Source organism: Acomys russatus, chromosome 15, assembly GCF_903995435.1.
Source record: "Acomys russatus chromosome 15, mAcoRus1.1, whole genome shotgun sequence".
Classification (NCBI taxonomy): domain Eukaryota; kingdom Metazoa; phylum Chordata; class Mammalia; order Rodentia; family Muridae; genus Acomys; species Acomys russatus.
In genome coordinates this window covers 340400-354419 of record NC_067151.1, presented here as the reverse complement: position 1 = coordinate 354419, position 14020 = coordinate 340400, and the positions used below count along the sequence as shown (strand labels likewise).

The 14020-nt window shown below is 35.6% G+C and overlaps 2 protein-coding genes across 2 annotated transcripts in view; one reads left to right on the top strand and one right to left on the bottom strand.

Annotated features, from left to right (window-relative positions):
• Positions 1–14020, bottom strand: part of Hltf (helicase like transcription factor) — a 674625-nt gene that overhangs the window by 490031 nt on the left and 170574 nt on the right. The gene's annotated exons all lie outside the window — the stretch shown is intronic.
• The window catches only part of Cpa3 (carboxypeptidase A3), a 28343-nt gene that overhangs the window by 6941 nt on the left and 7382 nt on the right, over positions 1–14020 (top strand). Inside the window, exons 4-10 of the mRNA XM_051157742.1 lie at positions 4443–4545; positions 4651–4752; positions 6258–6359; positions 9000–9110; positions 9914–10004; positions 10995–11197; positions 12694–12778. Coding sequence (XP_051013699.1) covers positions 4443–4545; positions 4651–4752; positions 6258–6359; positions 9000–9110; positions 9914–10004; positions 10995–11197; positions 12694–12778 — 797 coding nt within the window. The remainder of the gene's footprint in view (positions 1–4442; positions 4546–4650; positions 4753–6257; positions 6360–8999; positions 9111–9913; positions 10005–10994; positions 11198–12693; positions 12779–14020) is intronic.

Here is a 14020-nt window from a genome sequence, read left to right as displayed (position 1 = left end):
GAAATTGAAGTCCATCTAGCTATTTCTTTGAACCAAGTGAGATCTCACAGGCTTTGAAAGACAAATTTCCATGGGACAGGGCACTAAATAACATTACAAAATTTCCAAAGACCAAGAAGACTATGTCCTACTTGGCAGCCACACCCAGAACTCTCTCCCTAGAAAAGAAGACACTGTTGTGTAATAGTTCAACATTCCAACTCGAGTGCTTGTAGGTTCAACATTCCAACTCGAGTGCTTTAGGTCATGACAATTTTGAAATAGATTTAAGTTCCTCCATAAAATGGAGTGATAGTATTCTACAACCACATTGCTCACAATGTAAACATGATAAAATGCAGGTAAAGTTGTGAGCAGAGTACCTGATAGAAAATAGAGACTTGATAAACATCACCTGTTTGTATTACTAAATCCCAGTGACGATATCATTTCTTCTACACTTAGGATTAAAATATTTTTCAAACAAAGTAAATGAATATAAGAAATAATATTTGAGAGGAAGTAATCGGATTCTCTCTGCTAAACCTTGCTTCTAGCTCATGGAGGGGCTCATAAAAATGATATCTGGCCCTAGGTCATAACTCCCAGCCTTAGGCTTAACATGTAGTCCCTATCTGCAGTAGTCCGGTACTCTCATGCATTTGTGGGCAGATTGCATTTCCATTTACATAGTTTTCTTTTTTGTTATTGTTATCATAAAAGCTAAATTGACCAGTGTTAAATCTAAAAATCTCTTTGATAAAAGGTTCTTTAACTGATTAATATTGTCTTGAATTGTAAGCCAGCCTGTGGGATCACAACGTGTTCCTTTGGTTGATTAGCCTGCTTCTATTAATGCAGGGAGAACAGAAAGCTATGTGTTCTTTTTAGAAACTGTAGCAACAAACTATATCTGTAGCAACTCCTTGAAACGTGATTTCAAACCTCCTCAGGCTTTCTGGGAATTTTAGTTCAACATGCCTCATAGGATTCCAAAAGTGTTCTTATACTTCTACATCCTCAGGAATCAAAAATCCATAAAAAAAAATATTAATCACACAATGAGTTGAGTAGGATGGGAATAATAATTCTGTCAGCGCTGCTAATGAGAATCCACATCAAAGATGGTGTTTGGACCTATGTGCTATACAAATTATAATTAGGAGTAGACCACACTTGTTTTCTGCATGAGAGCCATATCTGTAAGCCAGCTCACAAGAAGTAACCAAGCAGATCAAGTAGAAGACCTCTGCAGCATTTCCACTCATCATAAGATATTTGGTGTGTGTGCAGGGTGGTTGGCCATTGAGTCACATGGTTACAAATAATCAAATACAGTTAATGGATGATAACTCTGCACAGTGGTTGTCAACTGTAAGATTCAATCTTGCTTCTCTGAGCCTATCTGAATGCCTGAGGAATGTAAAGCACATCATCTTATTCAAAATATTCGGTCTCATTAGAAAAGCAAGGAAAATAAATGTCAGAGAAATACTTAAACTGCTCAGGGTCACATCTAGCAACAAGAGTAGAACTGAGGTTCAAAATCAAAAGCATTTAAACTTAAGCTGCTGCTACCTTATTAGATGGCTAAGTAAATGAATATGGATGATTACTAAGTGACTACAGAGCACATTAAAGAACAGATACATCTTCCTGAATTCAGGGTTTGCTGCTAACAAATGGAAAATGTCATCTCATGAGCAAAAGCAGGACACTTTGTATAGATTCAACAGGAAATGACATAATCCAGACACAGAGAGCATTTCCATGAATTTTCAATTTTCTTTTTAAATATTATTTGAAATGTCTCTATCAGAATCTCTCTCTCTCTCTCTCTCTCTCTCTCTCTCTCTCTCTCTCTCTCTCTCTCTCTCTCTCTCTCTCTCTCTCTCTCTGTGTGTGTGTGTGTGTGTGTGTGTATGTGTGTGTGTGTGTGTGTGTGTGTGTGTCAGAATAGAATAAACTGACTAGTTTGGTTTTAAATAAAAGATTGTGTATGATTTTCATACTGTGCTATAAAAGTGGTGTCCTCATAGTATACAGGAGCTACAAGATGTGTTGGAATCTGTGGTACAGTATCAAGGAGCTTCTGTGCTCATTATGTCATGTTGTCAGGTAGGTTTACTTTTCTGTCACCTAATATGGCTTGTTTTACAGCAAGTCACTTTCCAGTGACTCATTCTATCTATTGCTTCTAGGTTAAATACAAATTTTCAAACTGTATGCAAAATAAGCAAAATAAGCTTGTAAACTGCCTGCAGTTATAACATAGTAGTTAATACATTTAGGAATCAGTAATAAATGTCAGTGTAGCTTTGCCTTCATAAGCAGTAATAGAAAGATCACCTAAGTAGATCCTACTCTATTAATCCCAAATGGCATTCAACATCATACTTAATTGTGAGAGATAGATTTCTCCATCAAGAGAATTTTTTTAAATGCCCGCTTCCAGTCCATTATTTTTCTATGTTTTGACAGTTTAAACAATACAATTTTAAAAAAAGGAAAAGAAAAAGAAAAAATACAGTTACTTACAAAGAAAATAACCGTATTGGAAACTCTGAATACATAACTAAAATTTTAAAGTAAAAGTCAAATAAAAGTTTAAAGCAAAAAAGATGGGTAAGTCAACAAAATAAATGTAACCAAACCAAATATATTTAATGTGAATAATAACCAGTTAAAAAGTTTACTAGAGAAAATGCCACTTACAAAACTAGTTTTAAAACACATGAAAGGGTAGTCAACATATATAACATTTTGCTGAAGTATCAAAAAACAACTTAATCTGACTTTAACATAATTCTTTTCAAACTTATCAATAATTTTATCAAGAAATCACTTTTGTGATTATTTTGTTTTATACAATTATTCTAACAAAAGATGTTTTGAAAATAAGAATACGGAGGTACTATACCCACCATTAAATTTTATCATACATAAACACAGTTTCTTACTACATGAGTTCAAAAATATGTTCAAGTGCCTGGGTAGTAAATAAATCCAGAAACAACAAGAAAAACACAGTAAAAATATTTGTGTGCGTAATAAAAATAGCACTTTTGAAATAAAGCTAAAGCATTTTGGATTCTAGATCACCACTCCAAATAAAAAGGCATTTTAACTGCATGGCTGGTAACATGGTTAGACTGGTAAGGGCAGACTGCTGATGAGTCTGACTATCTGAGTTGAGGACAGACCTGACAAATGAGACTTACCCTTGACCTACACCCATGTGCACATACACACATGCATGCACACACGCATGCACACATGCACACATGTGCACACACACACACAAAATAAACAAATAAACGTTAAAAAATTACGAACTATAATTATGTCATTTTTCTGAGCAAGAATTTTCTCATTAGTTAAATAGTGATAATAGTAACAGGATTAATAACATATATAAAGCAGAATTTGGCCCATATTAAATAATTTAGAACAGAGTTCAAGAGAAAAATGAAGGGCAGGAAATTTGATGTGTTTGGGGAAAGTTCGGGAAAGAGGTCAGAGCTGAAAATTAAACACAGGCAGACCTCAGGGAGCCAGTCAGTCTCCAATCTATAAGATCTTGAAATAGTAAGATAGGTTGGCTCAAGATGAAAATTAAAAGTGGAGGTATAAACTCTTTGACCCCAACAGTGTCACCATCCCAGTAACCTTTTCTGACTTTTTTTTCCACCTTTTCAAAAGCACCCTAGCCATATTCAAGCTCTATCATTAGACAAGATATTTCACTACAATGGGCTTCATGTTTTTTTCAGTAAAATGATATTGAAAAATCTCTTGTGAAGATAAAGTGACTCAATGTTAATGAAAGTTTGGAGAAATAATTTTGCTTGTGTTAAGTGCTGAGTTCCTAGTTTTATTATCATCATTGTTGTTATGCATGTTTTCCCCCAAATTTCAAAGGGTAAAATAATAAAAATCTGTTCTATAGATTTGTGCATATGTGTGCATTGGGGGAAGGAAAGGAGCATTATGATGTACAGTATAAGTCAGGTCTATGATTTCAAATATGCTAGTATTCCTTTGGAAAGGAAAAAGGCAATAGATGTAATTAATTTTATTTAACTATATGTATCTCAAATGCTATTATCTAGTCACTTAAACAACATAAGACTTTTAGTGCAATATTTTACATATAAATTCTTCAAAAGTTATGCATAATGTACATTTACCATAATCTCTACTTCTGGACAAAGTTGTTTTAAGTTCTGGATAGCAGGATGAGTCCAGAACTCTCATGACAGTCAGCACAGCTCAAATAGATGAGGTATCAGAAGCCATTCAATGGCTTGTACAAAGGAGATGCCTAGGGCAGAGCAATGAGGAAGTGGGCTTTATTCCAGATAAAAGAGAGGAAACTCCTGCAAATGAAAGATAAAATGTTCTCTCTTCTATGATAAAATGTTCCTGTGATAAATGTGTTTTATCATTTTTCTGTCAAACAGAATTCTGATACATGACCTACAAGAAGAGATAGAGAAGCAATTTGATGTGAAAGATGAAATTGCAGGCAGGCACAGTTATGCAAAATATAACGACTGGGACAAGGTATGAAGTACAACGCCTATTATGGTCCTCTTAAATGGCTTTCTCCCTGGGTTGTTATGCAATTTTCCTTTATTTTAATTGTTCAAATTTGATTTTGTTCTTAAGATTGTTTCTTGGACTGAAAAAATGGTAGGGAAACATCCTGAAATGATCTCCAGAATTAAAATTGGATCAACTGTTGAAGATAATCCATTATATGTACTCAAGGTAAAAACAATTGAAGAACCGTTAATTAATTTGTTATTTTAAAGCACGGATTTAAAACTCACCTTGTGGCAGCTGAACTAAATTTGGCATTGGAAAACATGTTACTGTTGGAATATTTAAACTCTGGATGTCAATTCAACATTATAAATGATAACAATCTTCTATGCAATGAAAAAAAATATCTGCTAGAGATTGCATAATCAGTAACCCTATTTCACAGAGGGGCTGTGTTACAATGCAGCCTGCAGTCCTTGTCTACACACTTTTTCCAACTCCTTTAACATGGCATGAAATGGGTGAATGCATATCGTGATGGGAAAGTTAAATATCATACATGTGTGCCATCAGAGCAGCAATTGACGTGTCAGAGCCAGGTTCAATGAGGGATCACCCTTCTACTGCTGCCAGACGACATAATCACAAAGATTCTGCTCCCTGTGCAGCTCCTTAATAAGTGGGAAAGCATTCACATCCTATATCTCCATTCACTACATGTCTCCAACCATCCCAACCAAATCTGAACTCCACTTAATAGAAAAGCAATAGCAGGTGCTGGTCCCGCACCCCACTCTACATACAGTGCCAGGTCTCACTCCAGGCTAAGCACTTCCAGTTTAAAAGTTATCTTTACAGTCCTTATTTCAACACAGAACATTAACAACAGCATAAAAAAGGCAATTGATAGTGAGGTTGCTATTTTATTTTTGAAGGAACTTGTATATTTTTTGACACAGATTTTAGTTTGCTACACAGCCCAGGCTGACCTGAAACTCAGAAGTGCTGGGATTACAGGAATGCATATGGCATCCTGCCCAAGAACAGGCTGTGGGCTTCCCATTTTTATTAGTGTGTGTGTGTGTGTGTGTGTGTGTGTGTGTGTGTGTGTGTGTGTGTGTATGCATGCATGGTAAGGCACATGTGGATGTCAGAGGACAACTTGAGGAGTCCATTCTCTCCTTCTATCATGTGGGTCTTAATAACTGAGCAATACATGCCTTTGTCCACTGAGCCTTTTCAATGACTAGATTGTGTTTTTGAAGATGTATTGTATCTATTAAGAATGTATTTATATGTACATCTGCATGTGAATGTGTACACATGAGTACCAAAGGAGGCAAAAGGAGGAATCAATTGCCCTGGAGAAGGAGTTCCAGGCAGTTGTGAGCCACTAATATAAGTGCTGGGAATAGAACTCAGGCCCTCTGCAAGAGCAGCAAATACTTTAACTGCTGAGCTATCTCCCCAGCCCCAGACTGTGCTGTTTTTCATTTTGTTTTGGTTAAAAATAAAACCAGACAAAAAAACAAACCTAAAAGCAGCTCTGAAACTTGGAAGAAAACTAATATCCTTTATCAGAAGCATTATGAACAGACTGGATAGCTGCCACGATCTTCCCTGGTCCACGTTCAACAACAGACAAGGAAAATCGTTGTTTGAGAAATTGAACTATTGAATGACAAGGGACTAATATTTGAGCTAGTGCAAAGTAATCCTTATTTTAATAGATTGGAAAAAAAGATGGAGAAAGAAAGGCTATCTTTATGGACTGTGGCATTCATGCCCGCGAATGGATCTCCCCAGCTTTCTGTCAGTGGTTTGTCTATCAGGTAAGTGAACGTATAACAATCAACATCTCTGTGAGTAGTTCCCAGTTCTTTACTGACTGGCAACATCCTTTCCAAATGTGTAGCATTCCACCTAATTAGAGAAGTTGTATTCGTTCTTTTATTAATTTATCCAGGTTACATCTCAATTGTTATCCCTTCACTTGTATCCTCCTGTTCCTCCCTCCCTCCCTCTTTCATCCTATTCTCCTCCCCTAGATCTGTGACAGAAGGAGACATCCTCCCCCACCATATGGTCATAGCCTATCAGGTCTCATCTTGGTATAAGACTCATTCATATAAAACTCATTCCCGTAATTTTATTTGTTTCTGAAGTTTTTATAGAAATTACATCTTCCTTCAAACTCCTTAAACTCTACCTGAGAGGTTATGGTAGTGAAAGCAACTGACTTTTATCTTGAAGCTAAATAGGTAAAAATCTGATGTCCCTTTTATGTTATAGCCTGCAAGTTTAATTTTCTTTAATAAACTCAGAAATAAATGTATATAATTTTGCTTTACATATTTCATTGGTCATGCAAGAACTTGGAATTTTCCTATTTAATTTCCTTTCAACTGAGAAATAAACATGTCTTATAAAAATATATCTGGTTCACATGTTTCTGAATATCTATTGCTAATTTATTCTGACCCATCTACTTTTAATTTTCTCTACCAATTCTGTCACTTAGACTTTTTGAACACCCACAGCAATGGTTGTTGAGCCACAGATATGTTCACTAGGAAAGATGCTGCAGAGTATTGGCTTATAGCTTTGGTTATTTCCCCTTCCCAACTAAAGGCCAAAAACTCACCTTAACCTACAAAGGAGAAATAAACATTATGACAGCAAGAAATTTTCTATATACCTGTAATCACATCACTGGGACAGCTGGGGCAGGCAGGAAGACTGGATTGAGGCCATTCTGGTCTGCATAGTGAGTCAGTCTCTCTCTCTCTCTCTCTCTCTCTCTCTCTCTCTCTCTCTCTCTCTCTCTCTCTCTCTCTCACTCACTCACTCTCTCCTTCTCTCCTTCCCTCCCTCTTTCCATCCTTCCCTCCACCCCCAAATCATACACACACATTTTGTTTTTAACACAGGTATTCCTAGGAGAATTTTTCCAAGAATGAGGAGGGAATTTGTTTTGGTTTGTTTTTGAAATATTTTTGAAGAAAAAATTTATTATGTTTCTTTTAACATATACATTTATATTATTATACATGAGTAAAATAAACTACATACAGCAGGAAGACCACGAGACAATCAGGAATTATATAAATGTTACATTCATAGTGACATGGCTATTTGTATTTGGCAAACTTGAAGCAAACATCTTTCCTATCTTGTTGAGCCCAAATTTCTGAATGGAGATTAATATCTATCATATCTCATCTCTATTAACTTAAAATACCTATCTTGATCTAAAAACATCTTAACCCTTAACCTACTAAGCTTAATTGAAAGACTAAACATCTGGTCTTCAAACCCATCAGAGACTTGAGAAGGGATAAAACTTATGTACCTGAGAGAAGCCGGAGTGCAGGTTGGCAGCTTCCAAAGTGGAAAAGTGACTGAGACAGTTTACTGCCTGAACAGTCACCCAACACTCTTTATAAAGTTAGAGCATCATCTTCAACCTTCTGGCCCAATATATCTGAAAATATATTTGCAAGATAGAAACTATTGAGGACTTGCTTACCCTGTCTTGGCAGAGATAGCCACAGAAAGCTCAGATAATTCAAGGAATTTACAGAGAATAAAAACACTGACAGGCCAACTTCTAAATTTGTGACGTTTAAATTTTTATTTTATCATGATTACTGGCAAGGGAACCCAGTATTTTGTGACTGCTAGGAAACATATACCACTGCCAGAAATTTTTATTAATTTGGTTTCCTAGCCAGAGAGGTGACTGAGTCAGTAAAGGGCTACCTGTACAGGCAAGGGACCTGAATTCAACCCTCTGCGTCTATGTAAAAATGCTAGGCAAAGCACATGTCTGTAATCCTAGCACTAGTAGGGAACTAGGGAGGGGTAGAGACAAAGGACCTCTGAATCCTGATGGCAGTGACTCTAGCCAAATTCTTAAGGCTCATATTCAGTGAGAATAAAGAGAAATTAAGGAAATCACCTGAACCCTCTGTCTCCCTCTGACCCTCACTCACAGGTGCATATAGGTAAACCAGCACACACATACACATGTAGTAGAGTACATATTTAATATTCAGCACTAAAAGTTTTTTCTTTAATCCATTGATAAATGCCATGAACCCTCTCCAGTGCTCCTATCTCCCTGAACTCACAGACTTGGTTTTTATTTACTTAAAAGGAACATGAGAGAATGAGCCCATCAGGTACCTGGTGCTATTAATCTGCACTTTACTTTATTTCTTCTATATATCTTGTTATACATCTGGCAGATTTAAGTCTTGATAATTCAATGAACCTTTAAGTAATGTTCATTTCAGTTCATGCCCTGAATTCAATAAGTGTTTTCCCCCGTAATATGTATAAGCCATTTATTTATGTGTACCTTTGAAAAGGTTTAAAGTCACTTAACCTTGGAAAACAACTCAAAGAGTGGCAGCTATGATGAATAGCACCTAGCTTTGCATACTAACCCAACTTCCTGTCTCCTCTAGGCAGCCAAGAGTTATGGAAAAAACAAAATCATGACCAAACTTTTGGACCGGATGAATTTTTACATTCTGCCTGTGTTCAATGTAGATGGGTATATTTGGTCATGGAAACAGGTACCACTCTATATACTATTGCTGCACTTAAGTAATATATTAGTCAGTGTATTTAATGCACATTTATTGTTACTTATTAGTTTTAATATTTGCATAACTATTTAATTCCAATTCAGAGAAATATATTTTTAATTTTGAAAAATAATGTTTTTATTTAATTATTGAGAATTTTATACAGTATATCTTGGTCTTATTCATTCCCTTTTCAAAAATTCCCTGATCCACCCCCATCTCCCTACTCACCCAATTTCATGTTTTCTCTCTCTCTTAAGGACAAAAAAAAAAAAAAAATGAAATTCACTTTCTGTTAGGTGACTACTGATGATCACAGGGCTTGATATACGCAATATCACTCCATTAAACAAGAAAAAAATACTCTCCCTCTCCCAGCAGCAACCAAATGTCAGTAGCTCCTCAGTTGGGGACTGGACTTCATGCCCATATTTCTTATGTTCTGCCCACTGATCAATTGTGATGTTCTGATTGTATGGTGCCTCTAAAATAATATGAACATTTTACTGCTTTTTGAGGAATGTAATAGTCATTTTTTAATACATAAAACTAATCACCCATTTTTAAACTTATTGAAAATTTTCATCACTACTTAAAACATTAAGGTTAAAAATTATGTACCTAAAAATATTAGAAATTATAAGAAAAAACTTTTCTTTTTAAAAAGGGAGCTTGAGTTGACTATAGAGATTTCAAATATCCTTGAAGACACCTATAGGGGAGAATCTGAGGTGGTAATAATGAAAAGTGCAATTGACAATGTCCATACACTCTGTTGTCCCTTCCGACAGAACCGAATGTGGAGAAAAAACCGCTCCAAGAATCAAAATTCCACCTGTATTGGCACTGACCTCAACAGAAACTTTGATGTCTCTTGGGACTGTGAGTTGCAGATTTGGTGTCAAGAACATGGCTTTGTTCCTAGTACTCAGGGAGGCAGAGGCAGGTGGTCTCTGTGAGTTCAAGGTCAGCCTGGTCTACAAAGTGAGTCCAGGACACCTGAGGCACACAGAGAAAACCCTGTCTCAAACAAAACAAAAAAAAAAGAAAGAAAGAAAGAAAGAAAGAAAGAAAGAAAGAAAGAAAGAAAAAAAAAAAACACCTACTTATTTCAGCAGAAATAGAGATCCCCTGAGTGAGTGCTGACTTCCTTATCTGTTAGATGGAACATAATCCCCTATACCCTAGGAACGTTATGAAGGGTTTCTGTGGGAGGAAGTGGGGAAAAGATGATATGTATCTATTAAAAAAGAAAAAAACAGATATTCCAAAGTCAGGTAATCTGGTGTGATCTTGTGTCCTTCCTTTTCCTCATCTGATAGAAGTAAGAAAGACCAGTGGTTACAACCAATAAATATACAAGTAATAATTCTTCAGATGCTTAACAAAGAAACATTTGGGAAAGGGGGGCAGTAAAAACTTTAATAGGAATATAATGTTCATACTTCTGCCTCAATTTGTGCATTTCTTCTCTGCCCAATTTAGTTTTAAAACAGTCACCATACCTTGTAACTCTATTCTACCACAGTTAATGTTGAAATAGCACAGCTAACCCTAATCAGGAAAATCCTCCTGAGAGAACCTGAAGAAACTCAGGCTCAAGACAGGGGGTTTATAGCAGTTCTTCAAGAGTCAGAGCTGGGGCTGAATCAGAACTGGGATGGATCTAGTTCTAAGACTTGGGATGGTTGTGATCTGCTTTACTATGACCTGGAAAGGGAGGGTAAATAAGGCTAAGAATACTCCCACAGTCAGTCTGAGAAATGTGTGCACAAAGCCGCTAGTGGCTCTGCAAAAGGAGACGCACATCACGAGAGGCAAAGAGATGCTAGTAGACAGCATATTATGATATTATACACATTTCTTCTGTAGCTTCTCCAAACACCAACAAGCCATGCTCGGATGTCTACAGAGGCCCTGCACCGGAGTCTGAGAAAGAGACCAAAGCTGTCACTAACTTCATTCGAAGCCATCTGAACTCAATAAAGGCTTATATCACCTTCCATTCCTATTCTCAACTGCTATTATTACCTTATGGCTACACATCCAAACTGCCACCCAACTACCAGGACCTGGTATGTTAAAAAATAAAAATCTATGGTGTGTACATTGACAACACCATTGATGTTCAGTCTGTTGTTGTTGTTGTTGTTTAACTTTGAGTTGTGCTAAAAATGGTTTCAGTTTTTTGTTTGTCTGTTTGTTTATAAAAAACAGGATCTTACTATGTAATTCAGGCTACTCTTGAACTCACTGTGTGACCCAGTCTAACTTCAAACTCACTATTTCCCCTATCTCAGCTTCCCAAAACCTAGAATTACAATTTGCCATCACATGAAGTTGTTACATTTTAGATACCAGGGAAAAAAGGTGACTCAGGTGCTTCCAAAATCAACTTATAAAAAAATAGGTCATAATTTTTATCTTAACATCACTCAATTATATTCATCACAGTAACATTTAATGTTAACTAAATCCAGGATGTTAAGCAGCCATTAATTTCACCCACATATATACATAAAGGAAATTATGTGACCACATTTTTGCTTATGATCCAATCTAGCTAAGAATCTGAACCATGAGTTGACTAATTTGTACAGTTAAACCAAGACAGTTGCATACTGTTAGGAAGGATGGTACGCAGAACAAGCCTTTCTGTGTAAGTTGAGAGTTTTATATGTTAAATAAAAACATTTCTTAATTATATAAATTTATCCATAGCAATGGAAAAATATTCATTCAGAATACAAATATATTAGAAGATAAATTAATTAACGTTCACTCCAACAACTACTGTCCTATCACAAACAATTGATTAAATATGCTAAAGACCACCCTAGAAAAGAAACTCTAATATACCAGAACCATTTTAAAGATGAAAAAAAGAAAACTGGACATGTAGTTTAGTGTTTGACTAACATGCAGTGTCCTATGTTAAATCCAAAGTAGTGTGCTCACACACACACACACACACACACACACACACACACCTGCACAATCAATGAAAATTAAAACAAAAATGAATCAAGCACCTTTCTTCTCTTATCACAAGTAGAGCAAGTTCTCTATCAGTAATAGACCTATTACAGAGGAAAGAATGGGAGAACACGGTCAAAAACAAGAAGCCAAAAGGAGTCTGAAAGAAAAGACACACCAGTCTGGAAAGATGGCTTAGCCATGTAGAGCACTTGTTCTTGCAGATGACTGAGGTTTGATTCTCAACACCCACATGACAGATCACAACCATTTGTAATTTCAGTTCCAGGAAATTTGTTGCCTCCTTCTGGCATTCATGAGCACTAAGCAACCATATGGTACTTATACATCCATTCAAATATCCATTTACAGAAATAAATAAATAAATAAATAAATAAGTCTTCAAACTTTTTGAGAAAGCAAGGTACAGAGAGATAGATAGAACACAACATAATTCATTAACAGTGGTTTTTTACCTAGCCACTTATCTTATTTTGATCTTCAAATGCTAAAACCCTTAAAATTGATTTTAACTCATAATGAATGTATTGTATTCATATAGCATTCTGTAATCACCTCACATTTTCCTGTCCAGCTCAAGGTTGCAAGGATTGCCACTGACGTTCTCTCAACTAGATATGAAACCCGTTACATCTACGGCTCAATCGCATCAACAATATGTAAGTTTTTTCTGTCCTTTACTGTGTGACTATTTCCTTAATCTTATGTGATATATATATATATATATAATATCATGTAGATTATAAAGACCAGCTCTTACAGAGGATTTTGCATTAAATACTAAAGGAAATAGTGTATTTATCTCCCAAGATAGGAAAGTTTTTTTTTAATTTTTTTTTACATATACATTTATATCACTACACATATATACAATAGATTACCTATAGCGAGAAGAACCATGACAAAATCAGGAATTATATAAATGTTACATTCTTACTGTTTTGGGTTTTTTAAACAAATTAAAGTGACCTTTAACAAGGCTATAAAATTAAAATAAATTATTAAATCAACAGAAGTTTACAGCTTAATTCATCTATCTCCCTATTCTCCAACACCAATGTTTCATCTACAGCAGAACTAACAGGAATTAGTTGAGGCAGGGGCCACATCTAGTTTCATCTATTTAATATAAATTGAATTTTCTCTTTTTTGAGCTTTTCTATATTCTAGTAGTGTCTTTCCACTAATCTAGGTGTGTGATGTGTTATGGTCATTTTAGGCATGGACTCATATTCTTTCATCTCTTTGATCAGTTCTTCCTGCTATAGGCAAATGAATATATGTGGTAGTGTAGGAAAAATGATAAGATTTAAGTTTGCTTCTATTGCTTATATTCTCACCACCATTTCTGATTTTTAAGTATATTATAGACTTTCACCCTTGTTTGATTTTTTACTTAAATTTTACTTAGATTGACTTTCTTACCTCTTATTTCTTCAACATGGAATCAGAAAACATTTTACAAGGTCAGTTATTTGTTTAGACTTTAATGCCAAAACGACCTCTATTGTGACTATTTAACTGGGGCATTATAATTCAAAAGCAGCCACAGATGATAAATTAAAAATGAGCATGGTTATGTTCGTATATAAACCCTTATTCTCAAAAACAGGAGGATGTAATTTGCCAAGTCTCAGACTGTGTTCTAAACATTATCTGTAGTTGTTCATTGACTCACAAGCTGGTCACTTGGCTTAGCACTTGACTCTCATGATCTAAATTAATTCTCACAAAATGTGAGCAAATATTACCTACCAGTTACAAGTAACAGCAGAAGATGACAAAGTCAGTGTTATAACAAAGCCAAAGCCCTCATTGCTGTGCATATTGTTTTCTTTATTTGGTTTTTGTGACTATCCAAGCTTTTCTAGTTTCAAGGACATCATTTGATTTTTTTGCCA